General features: G+C 32.8%; 1 protein-coding gene across 1 annotated transcript; it reads left to right on the forward strand.

Annotated features, from left to right (window-relative positions):
* Positions 1-2,562: 2,562 nt before the first annotated feature.
* LOC149374723 (uncharacterized) lies at positions 2,563-27,965 on the forward strand. Its single transcript, XM_089592285.1, has 7 exons — positions 2,563-2,604; positions 17,049-17,364; positions 20,263-20,469; positions 22,336-22,647; positions 23,321-23,437; positions 23,596-26,139; positions 27,700-27,965. Exons 2-7 carry the CDS (start codon positions 17,115-17,117, stop codon positions 27,909-27,911), a joined length of 3,642 nt encoding a protein of 1,213 aa, XP_089448411.1. The 5' UTR covers positions 2,563-2,604; positions 17,049-17,114; the 3' UTR covers positions 27,912-27,965.
* Positions 27,966-27,998: the final 33 nt, after the last annotated feature.

A 27,998-nucleotide genomic window follows, 5' to 3' on the forward strand; every position in this document is an offset into this window, starting at 1 on the left:
ACTTTATTAAAGTCTTAATTGTTGCTGTTGAAGCAGAAGATTTACAAAGATACTGCTAAAACTTTGTAACGATGCAGCTGTTTTATGCTACTTAAGAAGATTTACGAAGCAAGATTATTTTACTTAGAATGATTGATAAATCGTCACTATAGGTAATATATATTCAATTTAATTTTTACAAAACAATGTTCAGTTTTTTCAAATTCCAAGATTCAAAAATGTTTTCATTTCTTTTGTAAAATTATTCCGCTTACTTTTCCTTTTGAACATAAGACCGCTTAGTACAACTTAACAATAATAGAAAGCGAATTATTATTATACCAACTACATTTTTAGCACTAATTTTTATTAGGCAAAGCTTTTTTTTTCTTATTATGTGCATATGAATGCTGACAAAAAAATTTAACAACAAAAACACTGTTTTCAGATAAATTATTTTTCCACTATACATTGTCTTTATTTCATATTATTCTAGCTAAATATCAAACCATATTATAGTTGATCAGAAAGAGATAATAATTTCTATTGTATCTATTAATTTAGTTTTCATAGGCGTAAATAAGGATTTATTTTACCATATAAATATAAGCATAAAAAGTAAACAAGAGGTATAGGATTTTTACTGTAGGCACATCTCAGGTGGCACTGCCAACGCCAAAATTTGGAACTAAATTTTCCAGCATTTAAAGCATTGGGTATTATGGATACGATTCTATTTTAATTAACTACAATTTCATTTTTACATGGCAGCTTGTGGAATTGATACTTCTTACACGATATTAATATACTTTATTAATTTTAAATCATTTTGGAGCGATTACTACAAACTTTTCGTTACATAGCCGAAATTAATTCCATATCAGCAAGGCAAGGTTAGCTCATTAGATGTGCCACACATATGAGTATAGCCAATACGTGCTGGTAACCTGAAGATCCACGTCACCCGTATTTTCGTGGTCTTCTGCTGATTTGTTTTTTTTTTTTTAATGATTTTGTTTAATAAACTATTTTTTTTTTTTTGTAAAAAGTATTAGTTCCATAAGCTGCTACATGAAAATATAATTTTCCATACTTAAAATAAAACCATTCTCGTAAGATCCAATGCTTTGATGCTGAAAAATATGGTACTTACTAAACTCCAGCGTTGGTGGAGCTACCTGAAATATGTTCGTTGTCAATACAGTAGACTGTAGGTCAAAGAACCATAGACATATAATAAATAAATACTGATCTTTCTTATTACGGCGCTGAAGCACAAGTAGAAGGAGACACAACATTGAACGTGGGTATCTGTTTTTCTCGCACATTGCCAGTTGTGGGGGTCAGTAAACAAAGTCCAGCTGGTGAAATCCCCCACCATTGGCAACGTGTAAAAGAGACAGATACCCACGTTCGATGTTGTGTCTCCTTCTACTTGTGCTTCAGTGCTGTACATATAAACGAGCAGTTTGTATCACGGTGTAAGATAAGACAGGCGGTCCGAAGTCGCTCTCAACCGAGAAGCAATTGTGTCGTGATACCATGGACAGCCACCAGGTGGCGCATGAGTAAAAAAGGCACACAAATATATAACATCATTTTATAATTATCCACTCTCACCTGTTTTTATTTACAAATATTAAAATAAATAAAAAAATAAGGCTGTAACATTGAAATAATAAATTTTTTTCTCCAATAATTAAGTTGAAACAAGTTTTGCTAATTTTTTTTTTTCTCTACTTTTCTTTAAAACATCTCTATTTTGTATATAAACGTATTGATGCATTCTCATATAAATATTATAATAAATTGATTTGGATATTACATCTTCTTTGTGTTGCTTACATGGATAATTAAATTTATAATTTCTTAGAAGATTTTCAACAACATAGTCATAAACATCTACAAGCTTATTGTCGGTAGCTTCAGTAAAATATTTTTCAATTTCTTGAAACAGGTTGTACAAAAGAGTATTTGCATGAATAAGTCCTCCCCTATTTCGTATATTCACTAGTAAAGCTTCTGGTTTGACAGAATTTGAATGTTTACAAATGTCGTTTTTTCAATGGATTCTTAATAAAAAAAATTTATAAACTTCATATGGATTCAACATATTGTATAATATTTTTAAGGTTATAATAAATAAGTGCAGGATTCGACGACAAATATACCTTGAATATTATTTTTCCATTGGCATCCTGGATAATTTTTTCTTTTATGAGATCATGTTCATCGAAATGTTTTTCGCAAACGTAACTATTTTTTGTCAAAATTACATCAACGTGTGACAAGGCACACATCCACTTTTTGTACAACTTTTCATCCTTCGGAACTTTGAACACAGATAATTTGTCATTGTTGTTTTCGCGACACTTTTTTACACAACCTTTATTAACCATTGTAAAAATTATACTTAAATTATTATTTTTTTTATTTCAGTATACTGATGCATGCGAGACTGCGAGGTTGAGAGAGAGATGCGGGTTTACAACCACTGCTAGTCTGCTACGGCCTTTTCAACACTGATCCATCTAGCGGTCATCTCTGATATTAAGACACAATAGTCACAGGCCTCTCTATTCATAGAGGTGGTCCTTCAGACCACCTGTCTTATCTTACACCGTGGTTTGTATTTATTATATGTCTATGCGAAGAACAGTGTGGCAATATGGCGCCATGTTTAGAACTCTAGCACAGAAACTGTAAATCTATGCATTTTACTCCCATGACTCATACAATCCGATGACACTTACTCAAGCTTATTAAGCTCACAGACATAAGATTCTGAGTCAGCTATTAGTTAATTAAAATTGTGTGCGTGTTTGTCCTAAATATGGCAGGTTCAATGTAAAGTGGGTATGAGAGAGTGTGGCCGAAGTGTCCGAAAGTCACCGATGGGCTTCACCATTTTGGGGGACTAACTGGGAAAATAACAAACCAAGTAGAGATGTATCTTTGCTGTAAGCATATCATTAGAACAGCGCCCTCATCGGAACTAAACGATAGCCTGTGTGTTAGTATAGCTTTACACATAGAGGTATAAGAATAGAGGAGAAAAGGGGGCGTGATATGCGACAGCAGAATTCGCTACGTAACGAGGCATCTGTCTTTGTCTGGCAGTTATGTTATTGGTCGAGTCATACATGAGATTGAATCAACTGTAGGATTCAGGACGAAGAAGTAGCCAATAACGTGGCTTTGGCAACAAGGACAGATGCCCCGTTACACTTAGTTATGCTGTCGCTGCCGCTAATGGGCTAGTATAGCGCTTTTCCCCTCTATTCTTATACCTCTATGGCTTTACATGTACTACACTATATACTTTAGTTAAATATATGGATATACTACTATTATGCAAAAGCTATCGTTTAGCTCCAATAAGGGCACTGTTTCATGTTATGCACACAGCGAATATGTATATGCGTATACTGTGTTTTCTTCTCCACTACTTCACACACTATACGGCCCCCAAAATGGCATCTTCAGGCACACTCCCTTAAACCCACTCTCATCTAATCGGGAAAGCTCCCACATCTACCACACTGTCCCTAGACCTACTGTTATAGGATACAGATTAGGTGGGTGTAAAGAAGTGTAACTGAAGACGCTATTTTAAGACTGCATAGGTGAAAGAAGCACCAGAAAGGAAAACACTGATTTACACGTATACATATACACATCTCCACTAGCTTCTGTTACACGGTGTAAAACGTACAGATGGTCATATGTCATATTGCCTTTATTGCCGACTGTAAATTTTTGTAAACATTTTGTGTCACGTGCACTTTCTCGCACTAGGTGTCGCATAGGAAACGAACACTTAGCAGACGTAGAAGTATAACTATATATGGTGGTGCTTGCCATCACTAGTAGTATAACTACAAATTGTGATATTCACCAACACTAGTGGTATAACTATATATGGTAATGTTCGTTCATACAAGTACTATATATATATATAGTATTTAATTTTCATTCACCATTTGCTGGAACTTGAATGAAACAGCACAAATATTTCATACAAAATATGCCTATATGGAATACAAAGGCATATAAGGAATACACCACTTATTAGCAGCTGCAGCTGCAGGGGATCAATCAAGGTATTCGATATATCGAGAATAAGATGAAACGTGACATTAACCTATTTTTAATGCACGGGTCTGATCGTGGCTTTCGATATATCGCTTAAATTAAATTTTTTTTCGATAACTCCTGAACTGCGCATACAGTCAACGGCCAGCGATGGGATATACTTCCGGCCAGATTTAAGAATTCTCTAGGACCCAACCTCTCTGACGTGGGAAATCACTAGATCAAAAAAAAAATAGTACTGAAGGTGACGCGCGAGATTCAAATAAGGTCCAATAACACAAGAGCCTATCACCTGATGACCCGGGGCGCTTACTGGCCACTCTGTTGAATAAATAAATATTAATAACACAAGCACCTATCACCCAATAACCCGGGGCGCTTACTGGCCACTCTTTTAAATAAATAATTATTAATAACACAAGCACTTATCACCTAATAACCCGGGGCGCTTACTGGCCACTCTGTTGAATAAATAATTATTATAATAACACAAGAGCCTATCACCTGATGACCCGGGGCGCTTACTGGCCACTCTGTTAAATAAATAATTATTAAAATAACACAAGCGCCTATCACATAATGACCCCGGGTACTCACTGGCTACTATTGAATACTAAATTATCAAGTAATTACAAGAGCGCCAATTAAAAAGAACTTTGTCGTACTAGATAGGCAATCAAAATTGTGATATGTTTAATATGTTATCGATCAACTTTTTATCATTTAATAGTGTTGCAAATAAGTGTCCTGGATCATCAGGAAGAAGGTGCTTGACATATTTATGAATAATTATTTATTAACTAGATTTGCAATTAGCCCCCCAGGTAATACGGTGATAGGCGCTTGTGTTATTTATTAATAATTATTGATTTAAAAGTGTGGCCATTAGGCGCCCCGGGTCATCAGGTGACAGGCGCTTGTGTTATTAATGATTATTTATTTAACAGAGTGGCCAGTAAGTGCCCCGGGTCATCAGGTGATAGGCGCTTGTGTTATTTATTAATAATTATTGATTTAAAAGTGTGGCCAGTAAGCGCCCCGAGTTATTAGGTGATAGGCGCTTGTGTTATTTATTAATAATTATTGATTTAAAAGTGTGGCCAGTAAGCTTCTTGGGTTATTGGGTGATAGGCGCTTGTGTTATTTATTAATAATTATTCATTTAAAAGAGCGGCCAGTAAGCGCCCTGAGTCATCAAGTAATAGTTGCTTGTGTTATTTACTAATAATTATTTATTTAAAAAAGTGGCCAGTAAGCGCCTTGGGTTATTGGGTGATAGGCGCTTGTGTTATTAATAATTATTTATTCAACAGAGTGGCCAGTAAGTGCCCCGGGTCATCAGATGATAGGCGCTTGTGTTATTTATTAATAATTATTCATTTAAAAGAGCGGCCAGTAAGCGCCCCAGGTCATCAGGTGATAGGCGCTTGTGTTATTTATTAATAATTATTGATTTAAAAGTGTGGCCATTAAGCGCCCCGGGTTATGGGGTGATAGGCGCTTGTGTTAATAATAATTATTTATTTAACAGAGTGGCCAGTAAGCGCCCCAGGTCATCAGATGATAGGCGCTTGTGTTATTTATTATTGATTATTCGTTTAAAAGAGTTGCCAGTAAGCGCCCCGGGTCATTAGGTGATAGGCGCTTGTGTTATTTATTAATAATTATTTATTTAAAAGAGTGGCCAGTAAGCTTCTTGGGTTATTGGGTGATAGGCGCTTGTGTTATTTATTAAAAATTATTCATTTAAAAGAGCGGCCAGTAAGCGCCCTGAGTCATCAAGTGATAGTTGCTTGTGTTATTTACTAATAATTATTTATTTAAAAGAGTGGCCAGTAAGCGCCTTGGGTTATTGGGTGATAGGCGCTTGTGTTATTAATAATTATTTATTCAACAGAGTGGCCAGTAAGTGCCCCGGGTCATCAGATGATAGGCGCTTGTGTTATTTATTAATAATTATTCATTTAAAAGAGCGGCCAGTAAGCGCCCCAGGTCATCAGGTGATAGGCGCTTGTGTTATTTATTAATAATTATTGATTTAAAAGTGTGGCCATTAAGCGCCCCGGGTTATGGGGTGATAGGCGCTTGTGTTAATAATAATTATTTATTTAACAGAGTGGCCAGTAAGCGCCCCAGGTCATCACATGATAGGCGCTTGTGTTATTTATTAATGATTATTCGTTTAAAAGAGTTGCCAGTAAGCGCCCTGGGTCATCAGGTGATAGGCGCTTGTGTTATTAATAATTATTTATTTAACAGAGTGGCCAGTAAGTGCCCCGGGTCATCAGGTGATAGGCGCTTGTGTTATTTATTAATAATTATTGATTTAAAAGTGTGGCCATTAAGCACCCTGGGTTATTGGGTGATAGGCTCTTGTGTTATTATGATAATTATTTATTTAACAGAGTGGCCAGTAAGCGCCCCGGGTCATGAGGTGATAGGCACTTGTGTTATTTTTTAATAATTATTCATTCAAAAGAGTTGCCAGTAAGCGCCCCGGGTCATCAGGTGATGGATGCTTGTGTTATTGGACCTTATTTGAATCTTGCGCGTCACCTTCGGGACTCTTTTTTTTTTGATCTAGTAATTTCCACGTCAGAGAGGTTGGGTCCTAGAGAATTCCCAAATCTGGCCGTAACTATATCCCATCGCTGAGTCAACCATTTTTCCATAAAAATAATGGTTAAGCGCACGCGCAGTCTAAGGATTGTCAAAAAAAATGTTTCCTTAAGCGAGATATCGAAAGCCCCGATCAGATCCAAGTCTAAGGAGATTGGCGTCTTTTGGGGTGTATTCCAGTAACGCTCTCCGACCACTACACTCTCTCGATATATCGCGATATATCGCATGCCTCGATCGATCATCAGCAGGGGTCTGATCGGGGCATTCGATATCTTGCAAAAGTAAGAATTATTTTTGATAATCCCTATGGAATAACCAAAAATAACGATAATGCGCATGTGCAGTTTAGGAATTATCGCCGATAATCGACAAAAATGCTTACTTTTGCGAGAAATCGAATGCCCCGATCAGACCCCTGTGTGGCTCGTATAGAAAGAGAGTTTATACGTAGGGGTCACTTGGGGTGCAGTCCCACGGCGCGTAATAAAACTACAAAATAGACTCTATTAGCAGCTGGGGTAGTAAAGCTTACGTATGAAGAAAGGGAAGACGAAGGCAGTCAATCTTTCTCTCTCGCACACTCACAGAGTTGGATCGTAAAGGCACAGGTAGAAGTATGCACTGATGTCTCTACTTCGTCGTCCTGCCTGTGCTCCCTCTCTTTCTACGTGAGCTTCACCATAGACGTTTAAGAAAAATAGACTGCTCGTTCTTATGTACGGCGTTAAAGCACAAGTAGAAGGAGACACAACATCGAACTTGGGTATCTGTCTCTCTCGCATATTCTCACCTTTGGTAATGTTCAAGAGAGACAGATACCCACGTTCGATGTTGTGTCTCCCTCTACTGGTGCTTCAGCGCAGTACATAAGAACAAGCAGTCTATTTTTCTTATATGTCTATAAGCTTCACTATTTTCAGCTGCTGATAAGCAGTCTATTTTCTATATGACTACGTATATGTGCAACGTTGCCTATCCTCCGTCTTTGTGACCGTGCCCCTAGCCCACGGCACTCATTCCACGTGTGTGTAAAAGAGAAAGACAGTCTGCTTTTGTCTACCCCCTTTTTTTACACAAGCTTGACTACTCCGCCTGCTTATAAGTGGTTAAGCGGTTACGGTGCAAGATATACAGGTTATCCCATGTAGGCATCAATTTTTGTTAAATGTTTGTGCTGTTTTATCTAAGTTCCAGCAGATAGCAAACAAGAGTTGAATACCATATGAAGTTTTACTACTTGTGCTAATAGACACCTCCATATAAAGTTTTTTTTTATTATTCATCATTGCCCGTAAGCTCAGACATGGCTTTTTTACACAAAGATCGTATTTTTGAGCCATTGGTGCACCTGAGTTAAGACCAGATGTTTATAGTTCATACGTATAAATACCAAAGCCAACTCAATCACACCTATACTCAAGTTGACGATGCAACAGAGAAGCAGTTAATCGACCCCATGAGGTTCAACAGCGCAGGCGAAACGGCGAGTCTTGAACGGTCACTCATCCAAGTGTTAACCACGCCAAATGATGCTTAACCTCGGAGATCGACGGAACTGCAACTCTTTCGTTGTGCCACCGCGACTAAACAGCCTTATATAGTTATACTACTAATTTTGGCGAACACCACCATATCTACTTATACTAGTAGCATTGGCAGTCAGTGCTCTTGACAGTGGCACCCAAAGAAGCGCGAAGTTCAAATTGGCTATATGGAGCAAGACGTGAAAACCCAGATAATAAGACAGTATATCACACGTAATAAATTAATAAATAAACCCCAAGCTATTCTACCCAATAACCCGGTGAGCCTACTGGTCGCTTTGTTATTAAATACATAAATTAAATAACACAAGCGCCAATCACCACACAACCCGGAGCGCTTACTGGCCGCTTTGTTAATTAAAATAATAAATAAAATAACAAAAGCACCAATCACCACACAACCCAGGGCGATTACTGACCACTTTGTTTATTAATGAACAAAATGATTAACGCAAGTGCCAATCACCACACAACCCGGGGCGCTTACTAGTCACTTGGTTAATTGATGAAATAAATTAAATAACACAAGTGCCAATCACCACACAACCCGGAGCGCTTACTGGCCGCTTTGTAAATTAAAATAATAAATAAAATAACGCAAGCACCAATCCCCACACAACCTGGGGCGCTTACTAGTCACTTTGTTCCTTAATATAATAAATAAAATTACACAAGCGCCAATTACCACACGACCCAGGGTGCTTACTGGCCACTTTGTTTACTAATAAAATAATCAAAATACCACAAGTGCAAATCACCACACAACTCGGGGCGCTTACTGGTCGCATTGTTAATTAACAAAATAAATAAAATAACACAAAGGCCCATTACCAGGCAACCTGGGGCCCTTACTAGTCCCTTTGTTAATTAATAACTTTGAATTTATTATACTATTGAACAAAGCGGCCAGTAAGCGCTCCGGGTTATGTGGCGATTGGCACTTGCGTTAATAATTTTTTTAATTAATAAACAAAGTGGCCAGTAAGCGCCCCGGGTTGTGTGGTGATTGGCACTTGCGTTAATAATTTTTTTAATTAATAAACAAAGTGGCCAGTAAGCGCCCCGGGTTGTGTGGTGATTGGTGCTTTTGTTATTTTATTTATTATATTAATTAACAAAGCGGCCAGTTAGTGCCCCGGGTTGTGTGGTGATTGGCGCTTGTATTTTTTGATTCATTTATTTAATAACAAAGCGACCAGAAAGCGCTCTGGGTTGTGTGGTGAATGGCGCTTGTTATCTAATTTATTTATTTAATAACAAAGCGACCAGTAGGCTCACCGGGTTATTGGGTTAAATAGCTTGGGGTTTATTTATTAATTTATTACGTATGATATACTGTCATGTTATCTGGGTTTTTACGTCTTGCTCCATATAGCCAATTTGAACTTCACGCTTATTTGGGTGCCACTGTTAAGAGTACTGATTGGCAGACACCAACATAAATGGTTATACTACTTCTACGTCAGCTCAGTGTTAGTTTCTTATGCGATTTCTAGTGTGAGCAGAAATAAGTGGAACAAGCATTATAATGTATAAATATACTTTTTCGGAATTATGTGTTGAGCTGTTAGCAGTGGTGGGTAGGTATCTTACACAATGTCAAAAAATATATTGACGATGTGTCATAAATTGATATAAATTACTGTACGAAATTATTAAGTTTTTAACATACGCGTATTCATTACTCGTACTAAATTATGCGCGGGAGTTCACTAGTTAACTTTAATTACAAGCAGCGATGTCAAAAGTGCTACCGAACGTAAGCGTTAAATTTAAACAGGCTATACGCTTAATTCCACAACAACCCAAGCACTTTAACCCAACAACCCAGTGCGGGCGTGGATCAATTCTCAGTAACTAAACACGTTTTACTTCAGACAATTGCTTAATAAATAATTAATACCCTAAGCACCTAATCCCCAACAACCCAATACGCTCTACTCTCTGCATTATTATTAAGTAATGAATATGATTCATTCCCTTGATTAATGAATTAATCATGAAATACCAAGTGCCTAATTCCCAATAACCCGATAGGTTCAACTGTCTGAACCGTTTATTTGGTGATTTATCAATAAATCAATTAACTGTGAGCCCGTGCAAGACCACACATCATTAAAATAAATAAATAAAAAAAAATCCCAAGTGCTTAATCCCCAGAATCTTAATAGGCTCTAATGTCTGACGGTTTATTAGGTAATTCTTTAATAAACAGTACAGACAGTAGAGCCTATTTGGTTTCTGGGGATCAAGCGCTGGGGATTTGATTTATTTATTTATTTTAAAAATAAGTTGTCTTGCACAGGCTCACTGTTAATTAATTTATTAATAAATTACAGAATAAACAGGACAGACAGCAAAGCCTGTTGGGTCATTGGGGATTAGGCGCTTGTTATTTCATGATTAATTCATTGATCAAGGGAATGAATCATTTTCATTATTTAATAATAATGCAGACAGTATAGTAAACAGTATTGGGTTTTTGGGGGTTAGGTGCTTGGGGTATCAATTATTTATTAAGCAATCGTCCGTAGTAAAACGTATTTAGTTACTGCGGATTGATCCACGCACGCACTGGGTTGTTGGGTTAAAGTACTTTGGTTGTTGTAGAATTGGGCGTATAGCCTGTTTGAATTTCGCGTTTACGTTCGGTACCTCTTTTGGCATCGCTGATTACAAGTGAAAAACTGTTGTTGTGGCAATAGCGCATTTGCTAGGTCCAGCATTTGTTTATATTTTTGTTTACTGCATGGTTTAAATTTACAAAATTTTATAATTATTTAGTATTTATAATTAATCGATGCTAACTTTTCATCAGCCATTATTAAAAACTCTACCATCATTGTCAATTTAATTTTCGTGTTCCCGCAGTTTTTTGGTTTGGAAAATAACTCCTAGATAACGCGTCATTTATTATATAAAAGACATAAATGACATATTGGCTCTGTTCGGAAATGATGCGTTGGTTAAGTTTTTGGTTGGTACCTACCCCCACCCTGGCTTAACTAACTGACCGTGCCTTCGCATATGTAAACAATAGTTAATCAGCTGGTCACGTTTTGGCGCACTTTGAGGCTTTCAAGTCCTCTCTTTAACCTTAAAAGCGCTTAAAGTGCGCCAAAATGTGATCAGCTGATTAACTATTGCTTACATGTGCGAACGCACGGTCAGTTAGTTAAGCCAGGGTGGGGGTAGGTACCAACTTAATACTTAACCAACGTATCATTTCCGAACAGAGCCATTATACGCGTACCATGTATAATATGTAGAAAAATGGGACTTTGTGTCGTTTACTCGGGTCGGCGACATTGTGCCCCAAACTAGATTGGTGCTTTTTTGCTGTCAGGGGTTGAGGGGTGTCAGGTTGGCTTGAGCAGATTTTGAGAACGAGTATACAATAAACACATAGATGGATAGAGTACATATAAAAATGGTACGATTTTCTCAAACAGCCAAGAGATTGCGCTACTGATCCCAATTCCTTACAAGTCCGTAAGTCGCGCGCGAGAAGTATCTGACTCGTATATGGGTGTCTTGTACCGCGTACGCAGATTGCGGATGCAGCAACAGCTGGACAGTCCGCGCACGTGGAGCACCCACTTTAGAGCAGCTTCGTACCGCATATACGCAGATTGCGGAAATGTGGATGCAGCAACAGTGGGAGAGTCCGCGCACGCGGAACTCAATACCTATGTAGATACCTTATACCGCGTACGTGGATTGCGGATGCAGCAACAGCTGGTGGAAGTCTGCGAACGCGGAGCACCCACTTTAGAGCAGCATCGTACCGCAGACTCTCCTACTGTTGCTGCATCCGCTATCCACGTACGCGGTATAAGGTATCTACATAAGTATTGAGTTCCGCGTGCGCGGACTCTTCCACTGTTGCTGCATCCGCAATCTGCGTATACGCGGTACGAAGCTGCTCTAAAGTGGGTGCTCCGCGTGCGCGGACTGTCCAGCTGTTGCTGCATCCGCAATCCGCGTGCGTGGTATAATGTATCTACATACAAGTCAGATACTTTTCTCGCACGCGACTTACGGACTTGTAAGGAATTGGGATTAGTAGCGCAATCTCTTGGCTGTTTGAGAAAATCGTACCATTTTTATATGTACTCTATCCATATATGTGTTTATTGTATACTCATTCTCAAAGTCTGCTCGAGCCAACCGGACGGCAAAAAAGCACTAATCTAGTTTGGAGCACAATGTCGCCGACCCGTTTACTCACCACTGGCTGTTAGCCTAATATTTTTAAGAGTTTATGCTCATGTCGCTTATCCTCGCTCATATTCATATTATTCCCATTATTCCCTCGTTCCTTGCTCTAATCACAATCTCCATTTCATGTTACCATGGCCAGCCCTGCCGTTATGCCCTTTATGTTATGTAAGAAGATCTCTTTACTTTATATGTTTATGGTGAAACTACCCAAACCCTAACCCGAAAGCCGCCAAAAGGCGTTTTATCGTAAGTGCGGGATCTGGCATAGTCTTTTGTCTTTTTTTTTTTACACCTACATGAAGTCTTTATGTTAAATTAAGAATAGAATAACCTTTTTCATTTTTCGTAATTAATAAGGTAATGAATGACCACTGCATTCATCGAGCAAGTTGGTAATGTAAGTAATTATAGTATTAATATTTCTTTTTAAAAAAGGTAACTTCATGGTAACGTCGCTCAAAAGGTTGTGAAAGTAGAAACATTGTGTTAATCAACCACACGTGTTTTCTTATTTTGTTAAAATAAATTCATTTTATAAATACTATACAGCGCTATTAAATATACATTTAACGAATGCAACACCATAATTTATGATTAGTTTCAATTTTTCTCATTTGATATTCTTAATAATTTATACAACTGCTCTTTCAGTAACACTGAATGAAAGTTTAATTTGCAAATAATTAAAGCTTGTATTGGTGTAAAATTGATTTTAATATTAGAGAATCGATAATCTTACTGTGTTGTATAAAAGTTTATGAGTGAAAAAAGTACGGGTCCAGAAAATATGAATTATAAAATGTTTTTTTCAACACATCACTAAAATGGGATTTGAAAAAAAAGATCAACGTGTTGAAGGTTATCCAGATCTATAAGAATTTTTTCATTAATTATTTACCATTTCTGTTAAAGGGGGAATCTATAGCTCAACAGGTATTTTAAGATAAAGTAGTTATAAGATTGTTTTAGAATATGTATCCCCCACACCAGCTTGTGAGCCCGCATGTAGTTGCATGCATACGCAAAACATAAGTGAGCACCAAATCAGTGTTGAACTACATGGATATCTGAGAAACTTAAATTTACTTAAACCTGAGTTTTATGAAACTTCTTTTTGAAGACTCAACAACGAAGATGACAACGAAGTTGAGTATTTCAAATGCATTTTATCTGTGTTTGCTGAGTTCAAATTATCCTCAAAGTTAAAAAAAAATGTAATAACTATTCTGCAGCTGGTACTGACTAATGAGCAATTGCTTCATAAGATGTGTCCAGATTTGTTATCACAAGCGTTAAAAATCTTACCCAGTAAAATACTATCTATTATTAAGTGCCGGATTTGTTGTGTTCACTTAAAGACTATTATACCTGAAAAATATTCTAATAGAAATAACAATCTAAATGTCGTGGTAGTGTGCATCTCACATTTGAATTTATCAAAATAAAATTCTGTGTATGAATCTAATTTTAAGATATAGACTGGTTTAATACTTTATGTATGTCTGCTGATTTTGAAGTGCTCTCCCAGTTAAAAAAAAAGTGTTATTTTTACTTGTTCATTTATAACGTAGATGAATTAAAATTTTAGTTTTAGCTTGTTATAAATATATTAAAAACGGTGTTAAAATATCAGGTACACATCAAGTAGTGCAGTAATCTGAATCTATGTTTCAATTTTTTCAAATTTCTTTCTTTGGATGGATTTAGAAGTAAAACGTAGACTTTTGTTTTATTTTATCACTTTCTGCAAAGCTCAAATTTTTAGGTAACACAGAAGTCTTATAATATTGACAACAAAAAGATACAACAACCAGATGCTTGCACATCTGTGCACGATATAATAGAGATTAACGAAGGTTTCATGGTAACATGTTGAGGTATTAAATTAGAGAAAACTTTTAGTTACAGTTTTTCAAAGGATTTATTGTACCTCTTTAGCTTTGGAAACAACAGTATTTACATTTTTATTTTTAAAAAGTCCTAATCATGTTGCTTTTTTGGGCTTCATGCAGTTAGTGCCCATATATATAAATTTAAAGTTCTTTGTAAAGTACTTTTATTATAAAAATTCTTATTAAAAAGTTATTGATCTTTGTTTTTTAAAGCCCATGCATCAGTAGGCTATTTAAATATCTATTTTAAAAAAGTTAGTAATCCAACCCCTACCAAATTATTCTGCAGCCTCACATTTAGACTTATGTACAGACTTTTCTACGGAATTTCCTGTAGATTTTACTGCAAGTATATTGCTTCAAAGTCCTGCACACTCCACTGCAGCCATTCCTACAGAATTCCCTACAGACTGGGCTGTCTCAAATTTTCAAAATGAAAAGTTTTATCCAGGTCTAATTTAATGATAATAAATCAGCTGTCAGCATTATCATTGGGATAACACCAAATCTAGTAGGTGTGTAGGGGCTTTCGCAAGACACCGTGTTGAAGTAAATTATTCTCACCGTGGGTAAAAACGTCTTTCTACTGTATCATGGTTAATATAATTGTGCTTAACTCGTCAGTACTCGAAGCTCAATCCGTTTAATGTTATGATAAAATTACGGTACATACTTTAAAGCAGCTTTTTTCCGATGGTTCAAGTAAAAAAACTTTAAAACATATTGTGTAAATGATAAAAAATAACGTAAAAAAGTATGAGACTCCAAATTCATCAACAAAAGTTTGTTATGAATTTTTGATAAACTACGATTTTTGCACAGCATTGGAGTTAAAGGTCTGAAGAAAAACTGTGCCAAGTCTAAGATCATGACTTCTAGTTTAATAAATTCCAGAAGCAATTTTGTAAAGACTTCTCGCTGCATGTACAAAGACTAGTTGATAGCAGACGATGCTTGGCTCTCTCCTATATACTCAGAATAAGACCTGCTCGTACCTTTGTTGATGTTTGCACAGATTCTTTTTCCAAATTACTGATAAGAAGCATATTTATTAGTACGAGTCTTCCTTGAAAATTAAGCTTTCGATTTAAACTATTTTTTCATTTTAAATTAATCTCTAGCGTTAAAATTTGTTTAAAAAAGGCTGAAAAATCGGTTTTGCCTATAAGAGCATTGTTAGATAATGCGATTTCAGAAATATTTTTGTTAAAGATTTGGCTAGCAAACAATACTGAAAAAATTTATGTTTACTTCAAGCATGTACAAGATTAGTTTATTTTAGCAAGTGAATAAATCGACTTAAAACGACCTTAAGAAACAATAAATATAGATTTACAAGTAACTTAAAGAGTAGACTTTGTGGTCTCTAATAAATATATATTTATTAGAAATGATCTAGTTCAGACATTTTTCAATATCTTTGAAAAACAACACTTAAAAAAAAATTTGTTTCGGTGACCCTTTGATTTATTATGAGTAAAAAAATACTATTAAAAGTTTCTAGAATCTTATTTTTTGCATTCTGAATTTTTTCATTCTCGACTAATTTCATTAGATGCGTGTTGCGACATTTCTGTTAACTTTTCCAAATAAAATAAAATTAGTGAATAATTGTTGATAATGGACATAACTGATAATAATTAATAAAAAATCCAGATTAAGGACTAAGAATAAAATTAAATATTTGCTCATAGTTATTATTTGTAACTATTGTTTCGTCATTATGAGTAGCACGGTGTATGGTTAAGAAAAATAAAAGTAACTTCTATGAATTATCATTAACTGAAACGTTAAGTTCATATGTATTATTTGTATTGAATGATAATGAAGATTTGTAGCAAATGATGTAAATATCTTCAAACTGTAACTAATTCATCATAAAATCATTTATTGCCGTAATTTAATAAATAGAATCCAACTAATTTTCAGAAAAAAAAAATGAAAAACACGAATAAAAATCGACAATATTTGTTGGGAAGATAAATAATATTACTGTCTCAAATCTGAGTTGTATTACTTATTTTTTAAAGCTTTTTTTATTTTTCTCGTCGACAATTAAATAAACCTTAAAAATAAAAACTTAATTGCTATTTTGCACGCCTGTTATTTGGTCCATTTTTCTATTTCTTTTTTGTTCATTTTTTCAAAGATGATTTGCAATAAATAATTTAAATAATATAAATAATAATTATTATATACGTTAATATAACACAAATTTTTATTTAATAACAATACAATATAATGATAAATTAGTCCAAAAGGTTCAATATACGAAGAATAAAGTATACAGAAAACTATCTTTTGATATTCATTGCTTGTTCGATGAGTTTATCAAATTTAATGGGATTTGTTGTTAAAATCATAATGCGGGCTTAAACATATTGATCTTTACGTAAGTAGTTTGACAATAAAGCTTACTAGACAAAGCAAATGTGTTGTGATATTGTATTAACATTCAAAATTAATAATAAAAATAAGTCTTTCTCAAAGTAAATAGTTTGAAATGTGCTCAAAGAATACTTTATAACAAGTATTTCTGTATTCACTAAAATACGAGAATACAAAATTTTAAAATTTTTAAGAGATCTGCCACAAGTTAAATTTTCACAACCTTTTTTTATTTTTTTTTTGAAATAGTATCTACTGCTTAAAATATTGTACAGGTATATTACAAAATAAATATTTCTTTCAGATTAGTGACTCTTTCTAGAGTCTACATCATGCAAAAAGCCTTTTAATTGTCAATTGTCATCTCAAAATGACATTCCCCAATAATACTACACGCATTGCTGAATTCGAAGATTTTAACATAAATGAGATAGAGGAATTTGAACCATTAACTTGTAGTATTGAAAAAAATAGTAATGATGTTTCATTAGGAAGTGAACATAATTTGCCTAATATTCAAACACTAGAGCTGCTAAATAACGATGCTACTACTTTAACTAAAGCATCCATAAGAACTACTGCAAATGAAACAGAAAATTCGACAGTTGAGAGCAAAACAGGTAAAGTAAATACTTTGATAATGTTGAGTAATTTTTATGTTTTTTGCATGTTTTTTTAATTTTTAACAAACTAAAGTACTTAGATATATTTAAGTCTTAACTGTTTAACTATTCAATTTTATATGTCTCTTAATCGGAGATGATTTATGCTACAATCTCAGCCGTACGTATAAATTGACAATCGTATGACCTCCCATAAGGATGTAGCAGTTTTTTCTGTTATGTAAAGTGAAGTAACATTAACATTAAAAATGTTGTTATAAGTAATATTTCATACTTAAGAATAAATTGTATGCTGCTTTGCTTTTAAAAATTTTCTCTTGTAATACACTTTATCTTTAACTAACACTTAAAAGCTTGTAGATTATAATTAAATGCTATGATTTTTTTAATCATTATAAGGCAAAGTTTACATAAACAATTTTATCAACTCACTGACAGTCCTACGTAGTTTATTCTTAATCTATGTCAAGAAAGAAAGTTATCCTTCTCAGCTGGATTTGATGTTATCCTATCAAAAGATCTTACTCACACAGTTTCGTGTCAGAATAATTAATGAACAAAATTTTTTAGAGTAGGAGCTTAAAATTTTGAACGCAACACTTAAATTAAAATGACATAAAAAAAGCTGTGTACTTAATTGAAATATGTTGGAAAATATTTTTTATAGCGTATTTACTATATGCAGCAAAATTATTATTGTAACTTTTTGACAAATTTATTTAACTCCAGTCTATTTATATAAGTATACATAACATGAAATTATTGTAGACCATATGCACACCATTTTATTAGTATTTCTGATCTATCAATCATTTATTTTTAAAAAACACCATTAAGAAGGTAATTTGGGCAGAGGGGTAAGAGTCAGTCAGATTTGTCCGATGGATGCCACTATCTGTACAGACTGTACACATAGTGCAAAAGCACGTAGCTGTGTGTAAGAGAGTTTTTACATTATTCTATTATTCACAGAAATTCTTTAAGAAATAAGTTGTAGTTACTTTAGCACTGAAATATTGTTAGAAAATTTCGGGAGATGGAACACTACAGATTTAAAAATTAAAGTACAGAATTTTCAGGTTACATACGGAATTTTCTGGAGAGGTCATCGTAGAATCGTTGCTACTACATCATTCTTATTTATTGCTTAGTAAATTTTAAGCAGAATGAAAAAAAAAAAAAAAAAATCGCTGATGTAAAATACGATTGAAGCTGTCATGCTTAATTTCAGCTAATTGAGCTTTATTGTATAAGACGTGAATAAACTTAAAGTTTCACTAAACAACTATGTACATATCAATATATCATTAAAAACCATGGTAGCTCAGTAGTAGGTTAGGCTGCAAAAATTAAGAATTAAAAATTCATTGCTTAGGTCAAGTACAGTACTATAACACTCTAACAATACAATTACTTTATATCTTTTTAGTGTATCGCTTATCTGCAAAAACCATTTTTATGTACACATTTTATCAATATTACTCGCTCACATAGTAAGTCTCTTCTATTTTTATGTTATAATTTTTAATTGTTCGTCTGTTTCTTACTAACTAATATTTTATTTTTTACATTTCCATCTGGCCTACGATTTTTTCTCCAGTGTATATTGCTTCACTTAAAAAAGTCTTCTTATTTTTGATCTATTAAAAAAAAATTTCAATGTTATCATGCCCTATTATATAGACCACTATTTTTAAGCATATTTATTGTATTATTATCTCATTTTTTATCTGTAGACTGCAGTTTATTTATTGGACTCCAAAAAGATATTTTTTTAACACCGTTCTCATGTCCATAAGTTCCATACTTTTTTTTCATTATCTGCCAAAAGATGCACAGGCATGTTGTTTAAGTCTGCAGAAGTATGGTTCTAGACAGTATAAAATTTGGGTCCATATTGGTTTACTCTACAGTAAATGGTGTATATAACTTGCTTCTTTCCTGTCAAAATTTTGAATTTTACAAAATAATTTTGGTTCATCAGCATTCACAAACTTGTAGTCCGTCAATGTGTTATCTATGCAAACCCTCTGAAATTGCTGTCAATTTTTTTTCTTTCAGGGCTTAAACATTCAGGTTCGTAGACTGCTCACGATTGGGTTTGTACTATATCTTGCCTTTATCTTTCCTATATAAGCCTTCACAAAATTATTCACGCTACTTCTAAAAGTACAGTTACCATGGTTATAACTTCTTCTTTTTATTATTTTTCAACCTGTATAATATAATACAAATCCTGTATTAAAGTTTGTAATAAAGTCTTTGTGCCTTTTTTTTTCATTCATGTGATTATTAATGTCTGCCTTTTTGGGTTTTAAAAAATTTAATTACCTTTCATAAGTAAAATTCTCTAAATTTGTATATTTATTTAACAATTTGCTGTATGCCCTTCGTTTTCATTAACTAAGATTGAATGTGCAGACGCACATACTGATCTTAATGATATTTACTACAAAACTTTTACTTGAATCGTCGTATCACTGTTTGTCACTGTTTGTATTAATGTTTAAAATGTTAATTTCACATAAAATTCATAAGCTGATAAGGAACTTATTTTCGCCAATAAAAATCTTCTTTTCCAAAAATTGTAAAAAAAATGTCTGTAACTTTCTAAAAAATAATACTCGAAATATAGTTTAAGAAACTTATTAGATATCTGGCTCAAATTAACATTTTATACTTTTTTAATAATTATCAATTTTTTAATGAATTTTAACTGCTTGATATGCTATAAATATAACTTTAAATTATAACTGTTTGTTTCAGACTCTGAGTTAAGCAAGCACGATTCTATATCGACTGTAGATTACCTCAGAAGTCCTTTGATTATTTGTAAATCAAATATTAATTGGCAATTGCCAACTGATGTAATACATGAAGCAAATAAATTTAAAGGGTATAACATCAGAGGAATTGAGGATTTTGATCCACTACCAAATTGTAGTATAGATGAGCGAGATGATGTATCGTTATCAAGTGAATGCAATTTACAAATTCTACAAATGATGGAGCCAATCAACCATGATATAACCGTTGCTATAAATGGATCTTTTGATACTCTAACTGATAAAACAGAGCATCCAACAGTTGTGAGCGAGCCAGGTACTGTACAAATCTAAAGAATTTGTTGATATTTAAAGTAGTAAGTTAATAATGTTAAGGTTGCTTCAAATTTATCATTTAGTTATTCATCTTTTGTCATAAAGTTCATCTCAGATTTTTATTTTTTTGGCCCATTATTTTTTTTCCTCTCAGCGTAGTATTTTAGGTTTTCAATTTTTTTTCTTGTAATTAATAAATCGACATATATTTATTGGTATACACCTCTAGAACTACCTTTTTCATTTAAAACTGTCGCTCTTACAATAAGTTTACGTTTACTTAAAATCGGTTGTATTTTTGTTTAATAGAAAATAATATTCACACTATAAACGTATTTTTGTTCTTGATTCTTGCGATATTTTCTCCTTATTCTCTGCAACTAAAGGGCAATACGATGTAGGTGTACCAAAAAAGTAGTGATGCTGGTGTGCCTAAAAGATGACGGCGTATTTAATGTATACCAAGTATATAAATAAAAATATGTTTCCTATAAATAGTGCATATATGAACATACATACTAAAACGGCTTCGCCCCTCTCCATGATCCGCAAGCCAACCCCTTATCAGCTCAAATTTAAGATTATAAAATAAAGCCCCAGCCAAAGCAGTTTATTTTTCATAATTAGCTTAATAACCTTAAAAATGCGTTAATTCGATTAATATAATATTAAATAATAGGCGCAATAAGAGATAATTAGGAGCTTGATATATTAATTTGTGTAGTAAAATAATTTTATTGTACTAGTTATGATTAAAATAACGTATAAGTAAATTCAATTTGTTTTCATATAAAATTTTGTAATAAATTTGAAAATAATTTTATTATGTTTTAGTATAAAATTTTATAAATAAGCTTATTTTGATAATAGTACTCGAGTAGATCTTTTGATAGTACTTAAAATCAATCTTTACTTTTATTATTATCTATCTATATAAAAAAAAAATCTTTATACCGCATTTGAATATGAAAAATTGTGTACTTTAAATTTAATATTTTGCTATATAACAATTACGTTTTTTAAGTATTATGCCAATGTGCCTTTTTATGTATCGAAATACTACGTAAGAACTAAGACAACTGTATACAGCCAATAATCAACGGTGGTTTTGAATATTTTACGGAGTGAGGGGAAAATAACAGAAAATATTATTAAAGTACAGCGAGAGATCTGAATATATTTCAAGGGGGTAATAAGAGGTCTTTAATATCAGAAGATTAACGTCAGGTGTCGAGGGATCACAAGTGAAATAACAAAAAACGTGACTTGGCTAGCTTATCTTGGAAAATCTAACTTTTTTTTTTACGTCAGGTTGTCTTTCATCTTTTTAGAATAATTAGTGTACATTTATTTTTTTACTCTATGAGCGCAATAAAAAGTGTCAAAACTTTTTTCGTTCTATTTTACAATGGCTTACTGAAAAAATGCATTAAAAAAATAAAATTGATTTTTTTTAATAAGCAGTACTTTTCTTTGACTTCTTATAAAATTTGGCTAGTCTTAACATGGATTAATTTAACAACAATAAAATATCTTTCTCTAGACCCCGTAAAACGTACTTAAGATTCTCCCAAAAAGAGGTTGTAATCAGTTTGAGGGTAGGGTACCTACTTGTTGAATATTTTTGTCAACTATGTCAATTAAGGTAGCTACCACTTGTACCTTGTTTCTAGTTTAATTAAACTTGATAATTTAATTGATTTTAATGTCCTTACAGTATTTTACCTTTGCACATAGTAAATTTCGTTAATTTTTACATTTTTTGTCTTAATTAAGTAGTACAATGTTTTTTAAAATATTAAGACGAATACGATTTTTGTTTATTTATTTTGAACTAAAATTGTTACAACATTTATTACTTTTACAGAACCAAAATTAATTACACGAAAATCCTTACGGTCCAATGACATTTTGGACCTTTCAAGTTTAATAGATAAAAATGAGAACATAGTAATTTATGTCAGAGAAGACACTGACGATGAAGATGAATTAATAAGTGTTGACGATACTTTAAAAACTATTGATGAACTTTTTAATGATGGAAAAATAAACGACAGCAACAAACATGATACAGAATATGCAGATTATAATACAATGGAGGTGGTACCGTGCATTGAAAAAAAAATCACCACAAATAACCGTTTATTAGTATCTGATACATTGAAAGAAGATAGAAGATGTAAGTATTATGTATATAAGGCCCTATTTAATATGCTTATTGCATACTTGACATGAAACATATTCTAAATTATTTAGAGTCAAAATTTCTATGCTCAAGTTTTAAGATCTCAATTCTTTCTTTATTGTGTCTACTTCGAACATTTTCATCTTTTAATAACTGCACATTATTATATAAGCGTTTTTTTGTAAACTTTTATAATGGGATAAGCTGATAAGAATAATAATCATTGTTTCTGCTATATAAAACTGTTTTATCAACTTCATTATATATAATAACAACATTTGAGTTACTGTAAGTGAAACTCGTACATATTTAGATATAATACAAAATCTACGATGTGTTTTATAATTCTAAATGGAGTAAAATAGCAACTTATTTCAGTTCTAGTAACGTTTGCTACAAGTGTAAAATTTTTTTAATCCTCAACTTCAGTTTAAAAAAAAAGATTTTTTGTTTATTAGAATAAAATTTAAAAATTAGTACACCTTCCTCTACATTAACTGGTTAACTCTCTTGCATATTCAGAAATTTTTTTTTTTTTTTTAACATAAATTAGGATTTTTTTCACATTGAACCAATAACTCTCGAATATGCTAATATGTTACACAATATGTATCTAATAATCATACCTGAATATTTTACCTACTTTACTCGATCATTATTATTTCAGCGATGGATACTGAAACTATACGTCAGGATTTAGTTGATTTTAACAACTTACATTTATCTCCGTTGACCAAGAAGGATAATGGTTCTGGTTCTCCACAATCATTACTATGCTTAAGCCGTGAGTTTTTAAAATTATTTTAAGATAAATATTTTGGAACAAAGCACAAAACCATAAGTTTATCCAGTGTGTAAAACTTAAAATAATATTTATGTAACTTTAAGTCATATACACAAATAATTCCTATAATTTACTTATTTTATTGTACTTTACTTTAGGTCAAGAAATCAGTGACCCAGATATTAACCTAAGCTCAGAAAAAAGTTTACAAATAGATGAAAGTAATAGCAACGACAATAAATTATTAAATAAAGCAGTCTATAATGGCTTAAAACGGAAAATACAGCATGAAAGCACTTATGAAAGCGAAGAGGAAGAATCTTGGCCAAAAAAAAGACTTGAGTCTAACAGATTTCCAGAAAAGCATAAAATCAAAAATATGACTACGAACAACAAAAGTAATTTAAGATCATCAAAGCAAAAATCACCACAATCAAAAAAATCGTACAAAATGTATGATAGTGATGAATTTGTGGAATCAGTAGATGAGTCAGAATATGAACCTTCAGATGAGGAATTAAACATAGAGGAATACAATGACTCTGAAAATGACAGCTGTGATGGACAAAAGGACGAAAACTCAGAAAAAAAGTGTTCTGAAGTAGTTTCAAAAAGAAAGAAAAAAAATGATCAAGAATCTGTTGTAGTACCTTTGACAAATGTAGAACCAAGTGACGCTACAACTACAGAGATGGTTACATTACCTCCTTGTATGGGAATGCAACAAATTATCCCCCCTTCAACAGAGGGAGGAAAATATTACTACAAAAAAAACTTTTGCATTTATTGCAAAGAGCTGCAAAATCGCTTAGATAGGCATTTAATGACGCATCATGCGGAAGTAGACGAAGTAAAACGAATAGCTGCGATAAAACCATTGACGATTGAGGCAAAAAGAGCCCGAAGAGTAATGTTTGAACAAATTCGTTTGAAAGGAAACGATTATTACAATCGCAATAAAACAATAAATCCTAACGGCTACGTTATCTGCGTACGTAGAGAAAGAGTCAAAAATCCGTCCTCAAAAAAAGTAGCTAAGCCCACTCTTGGAACATCAAATAGTGATTTAGGAAATAACGTAGATATTGACAATCAGCTTCATTTAAGCTCTGAACAGGGAAATAAATCAAATAGTACATTGGAAAATCGTTCTAACAAAAAGGCTGGAAATATTCAAGTGCCGTTAAAAATGATATGTCCATATTGCCCAGCGATGATATCAGCATGTAGTTTGCGAGACCATGTTCGTCGCAAACATGGTGGAGAGTTAGAAAGTACTAAAAGTAGACAAGTTCTAACTTTATCAAAACGACAAATGGGCTTATGCCACGCTGATGCCAGTGAAATAGTTCGTAATAATATTTTACCAAAATTAAGAACCGATCCAATTGGACTAACTGCAAGATTTGACTGGCTTATTATAATGTACGCTAATAAGTTTGCTCTAAGGTACAGAGATATAGATCAGCAGCCTTACGTTAGAGGGCATATGCGTTTACTTGCTAAGTTATGGGCTGCTATGAAAGTAATTGATAAAACCATTCCTGAATTTAGTGAAGCTTTTAGACCTATGTTCTGGCCAACGATGCTTGAAGGTATAAACGAAGTTTGTGAACATGATAGCAAGGAAAACCGATTTGCTATTATTTATAACGCGGAAACTTTACCTATGCTCATACGCAAGTGTATTAAAATCTTAAAACATCAATATACAATCCAAGAAAATGAACAAAAAGTTAAAACTGTTCAAAGCTTTGAACTTGTATTTGAAGACGACGTTGAGCTCCAAGTATCGTACATTGCAAACTTATCCAGAAAAGAAAGCTGGAGACATCAGGATGAATCTAAATTACCAACATCAGATGATGTTCTTACATTTAAAAATTACTTGGAACTCAAGCGTTCTTATAGTATTGAGCACTTTAAATCAGGTGGTACTAGTTATGAACACTACTTGAATATAATACAAACAACTAGTGCTCGAGTCCTGACTTATAATCGTCGACGAGCTGGTAAAGTCGGTAAAACATTATTAAAAGACTTTTTAAAAGCTAAAAAAGCTGACCCATGCAACGAGTTTTTTAAACTTCTTTCCAAAGAAGAACAGAAGCAAAGACTAAAATACGTCAGAATTGATATACAAGGTAAAAGATCTGATGGCAGTGGAAGCTTGTATGTCTCTCAAGAAAACGAGGAGTGTCTAAATTTAATCGTAAAGTATCGAGCATTGTTCAATATCAATCCAAAAAATCCTTACTTGTTTGCAGTACCTGATGATGGTGACAACGTATGCAAACATGTTAAACTGTGTGAAATCATGTCAAAATTAAGTAAAGAATGTTCTGATAATTTTAAAGAAATAGATGATGGAACAATCAGAGGTACAAAGCTCAGGAAACAACTGGCTACGCTCAACTCAGCAGTAAACCATGGGCAAGATCCCAAGTTTTTGTCAAAACATATGGGGCATTCAGAAAAAGTACATAACAGCAGGTACAAGCAGCCAATTGATAAGGATGACACAGAAGTGACTAAGTTCTTAGATTCAGTGCACACTAATACACGCTTAGAAAATGCTGATGAACAAAGTTATCAGGAAAGTACTGAGATGCTTGATGACCCCATAGAAGAAATTGAAAAACACAGTAACAGAAAGATGTTCCAAAAAAAGAAAATCAACCAACAAGCAACAAAAAAAAAAGGTAAGGAATAATCAATTATTATTTTCGATACATTAACTTTATAGAAATCATAAGCAATAATCTTTGTAATAAAATAATCTATATAAATAAAATATCATCATCATTATCATCGTCATCATTATCGTCATCATCATCATCATCACCATGATCATCATCATCGTCATCATCATCGTCGTCATCATCATCATTATCATTATTATCATCATCATAATAGTCATCAACGTCATCATTATTAAAATTATCATAATTATTATCATTATCATTGTCATTATTAGGATCATGATCATCATCATCACCATCATCATAACAATTATCATTATTATTACCTTAACTATTACCAGTACTATTATCGTTATTATTGTCATTACCACTACCATTATCAGTATTATTATTGTTACTATTATTATCATTATTATCATGATTATCATCATCATAATTATTATCATTGCTATTACTTTTATTTTTATATTTATTTTTGACATCACTTTTATCGTTATCATTATTATGTATAGTATAAAAATTATCTAACTATTTTAATACACATATGATATTTTAAGCATTTATTTTAAAGTAGCATAATTTAGTGGTATATTTAACGCAATGTATAAGTCTGGCTTGATTAGGCAGTGATATTAGTGTTCATCAGCTCTACTTACGTAATTAACCTTTTATCTTAACAATATTTTCGTTAAGTTAAACAAATTTTTTTATAACTTTTTAACAAGTTTTATTTACAGTTATTCATAGCATGTACTCTTATCATCTCAGTTTCAATTAATACTCGAAGTTAAGAAATATTCTATTCGACTCTACCTTATCTCTAAGGAAAGGATAATAAATAGTGTTGAGTTAAAATCATTTTTTATAATAATAATACAAAGTAACATAACGTTAATCAACTTAATAAAGTCCGAAGCCCTTACTTTACTGTCATATTTTTCATTATAATCTTATCCATTTTACATGTATTACTCCTTTTATAATTCTTGTCAGTCTAGCCAGTGTTTTATTATTTAAATGTATGCATATCCTGTTTGTGTTTTTTTTATTTTCACTCTGCCTAATAAAAGTGTTTCGTGCTTATGAATTAAACATGTTATTATTGAAATTTGTTCATTTTTGGAGTATAATATTTCTATTTTCAACAGAATAATCGAGTTTTTCCTAAAGATATGTTTCCATTCGTGTACTTTTTAAATTTTTATTTCTCATTAGTTGGTTCTTATTATTCTTCTAACTGATATTTATTCGCAGTGTTAGTTGATATTGCTTTTTTTGGCAACAAATGCAGAAATTCGCCTTATTGTTACTATGAACAGTTATTTAGTAATTCACTTTTGGGATCCATTGTTTATGCCATAGATTTTTTGATAATACGTGTAAGAAAATCACTATCAAATGTTAGAGATTTTAATTATTAAAAATAATACCAAGCTATATTTAAATAATTTGGTTTAATACCTCAGTTGTCTTTGAAAAATTATATTTAAATAATGTCTTGGAAATTACAAAAGTAACATTTTATTACCTAATGTACATTCTATTTCTCAATTTTTCCAGATTTTTCAAACAGATCTTCATGGAGTTTGGAAGAGAAACAGGATTTTGAAAAAGCTTTTCAAAAGCATATAGATGCAAAAAGATATCCTGATGCCAAAGAGATAAGAAATGCTTTAAAAAAATATAATAGTCTTGCAGACAGAAGTGAAAAAGTAATACGAGCTAGATTTTCAAATATTTTCAAGAAAACTGGAAAAAAACTCAACTACTGAACACAGACATGAGGATTCATATTTAATTTCTTGTGTTTATGCCAAAAAAAAATCTTAACGTATTTAGGAAATAAAAAGTCATTGAAG

The sequence above is a fragment of the Copidosoma floridanum genome, unplaced genomic scaffold (assembly GCF_036245765.1).
Source record: "Copidosoma floridanum isolate Cflo_tuat_1 unplaced genomic scaffold, Cflo_Japanese_pri ptg000015l, whole genome shotgun sequence".
Classification (NCBI taxonomy): Eukaryota; Metazoa; Arthropoda; class Insecta; order Hymenoptera; family Encyrtidae; genus Copidosoma; species Copidosoma floridanum.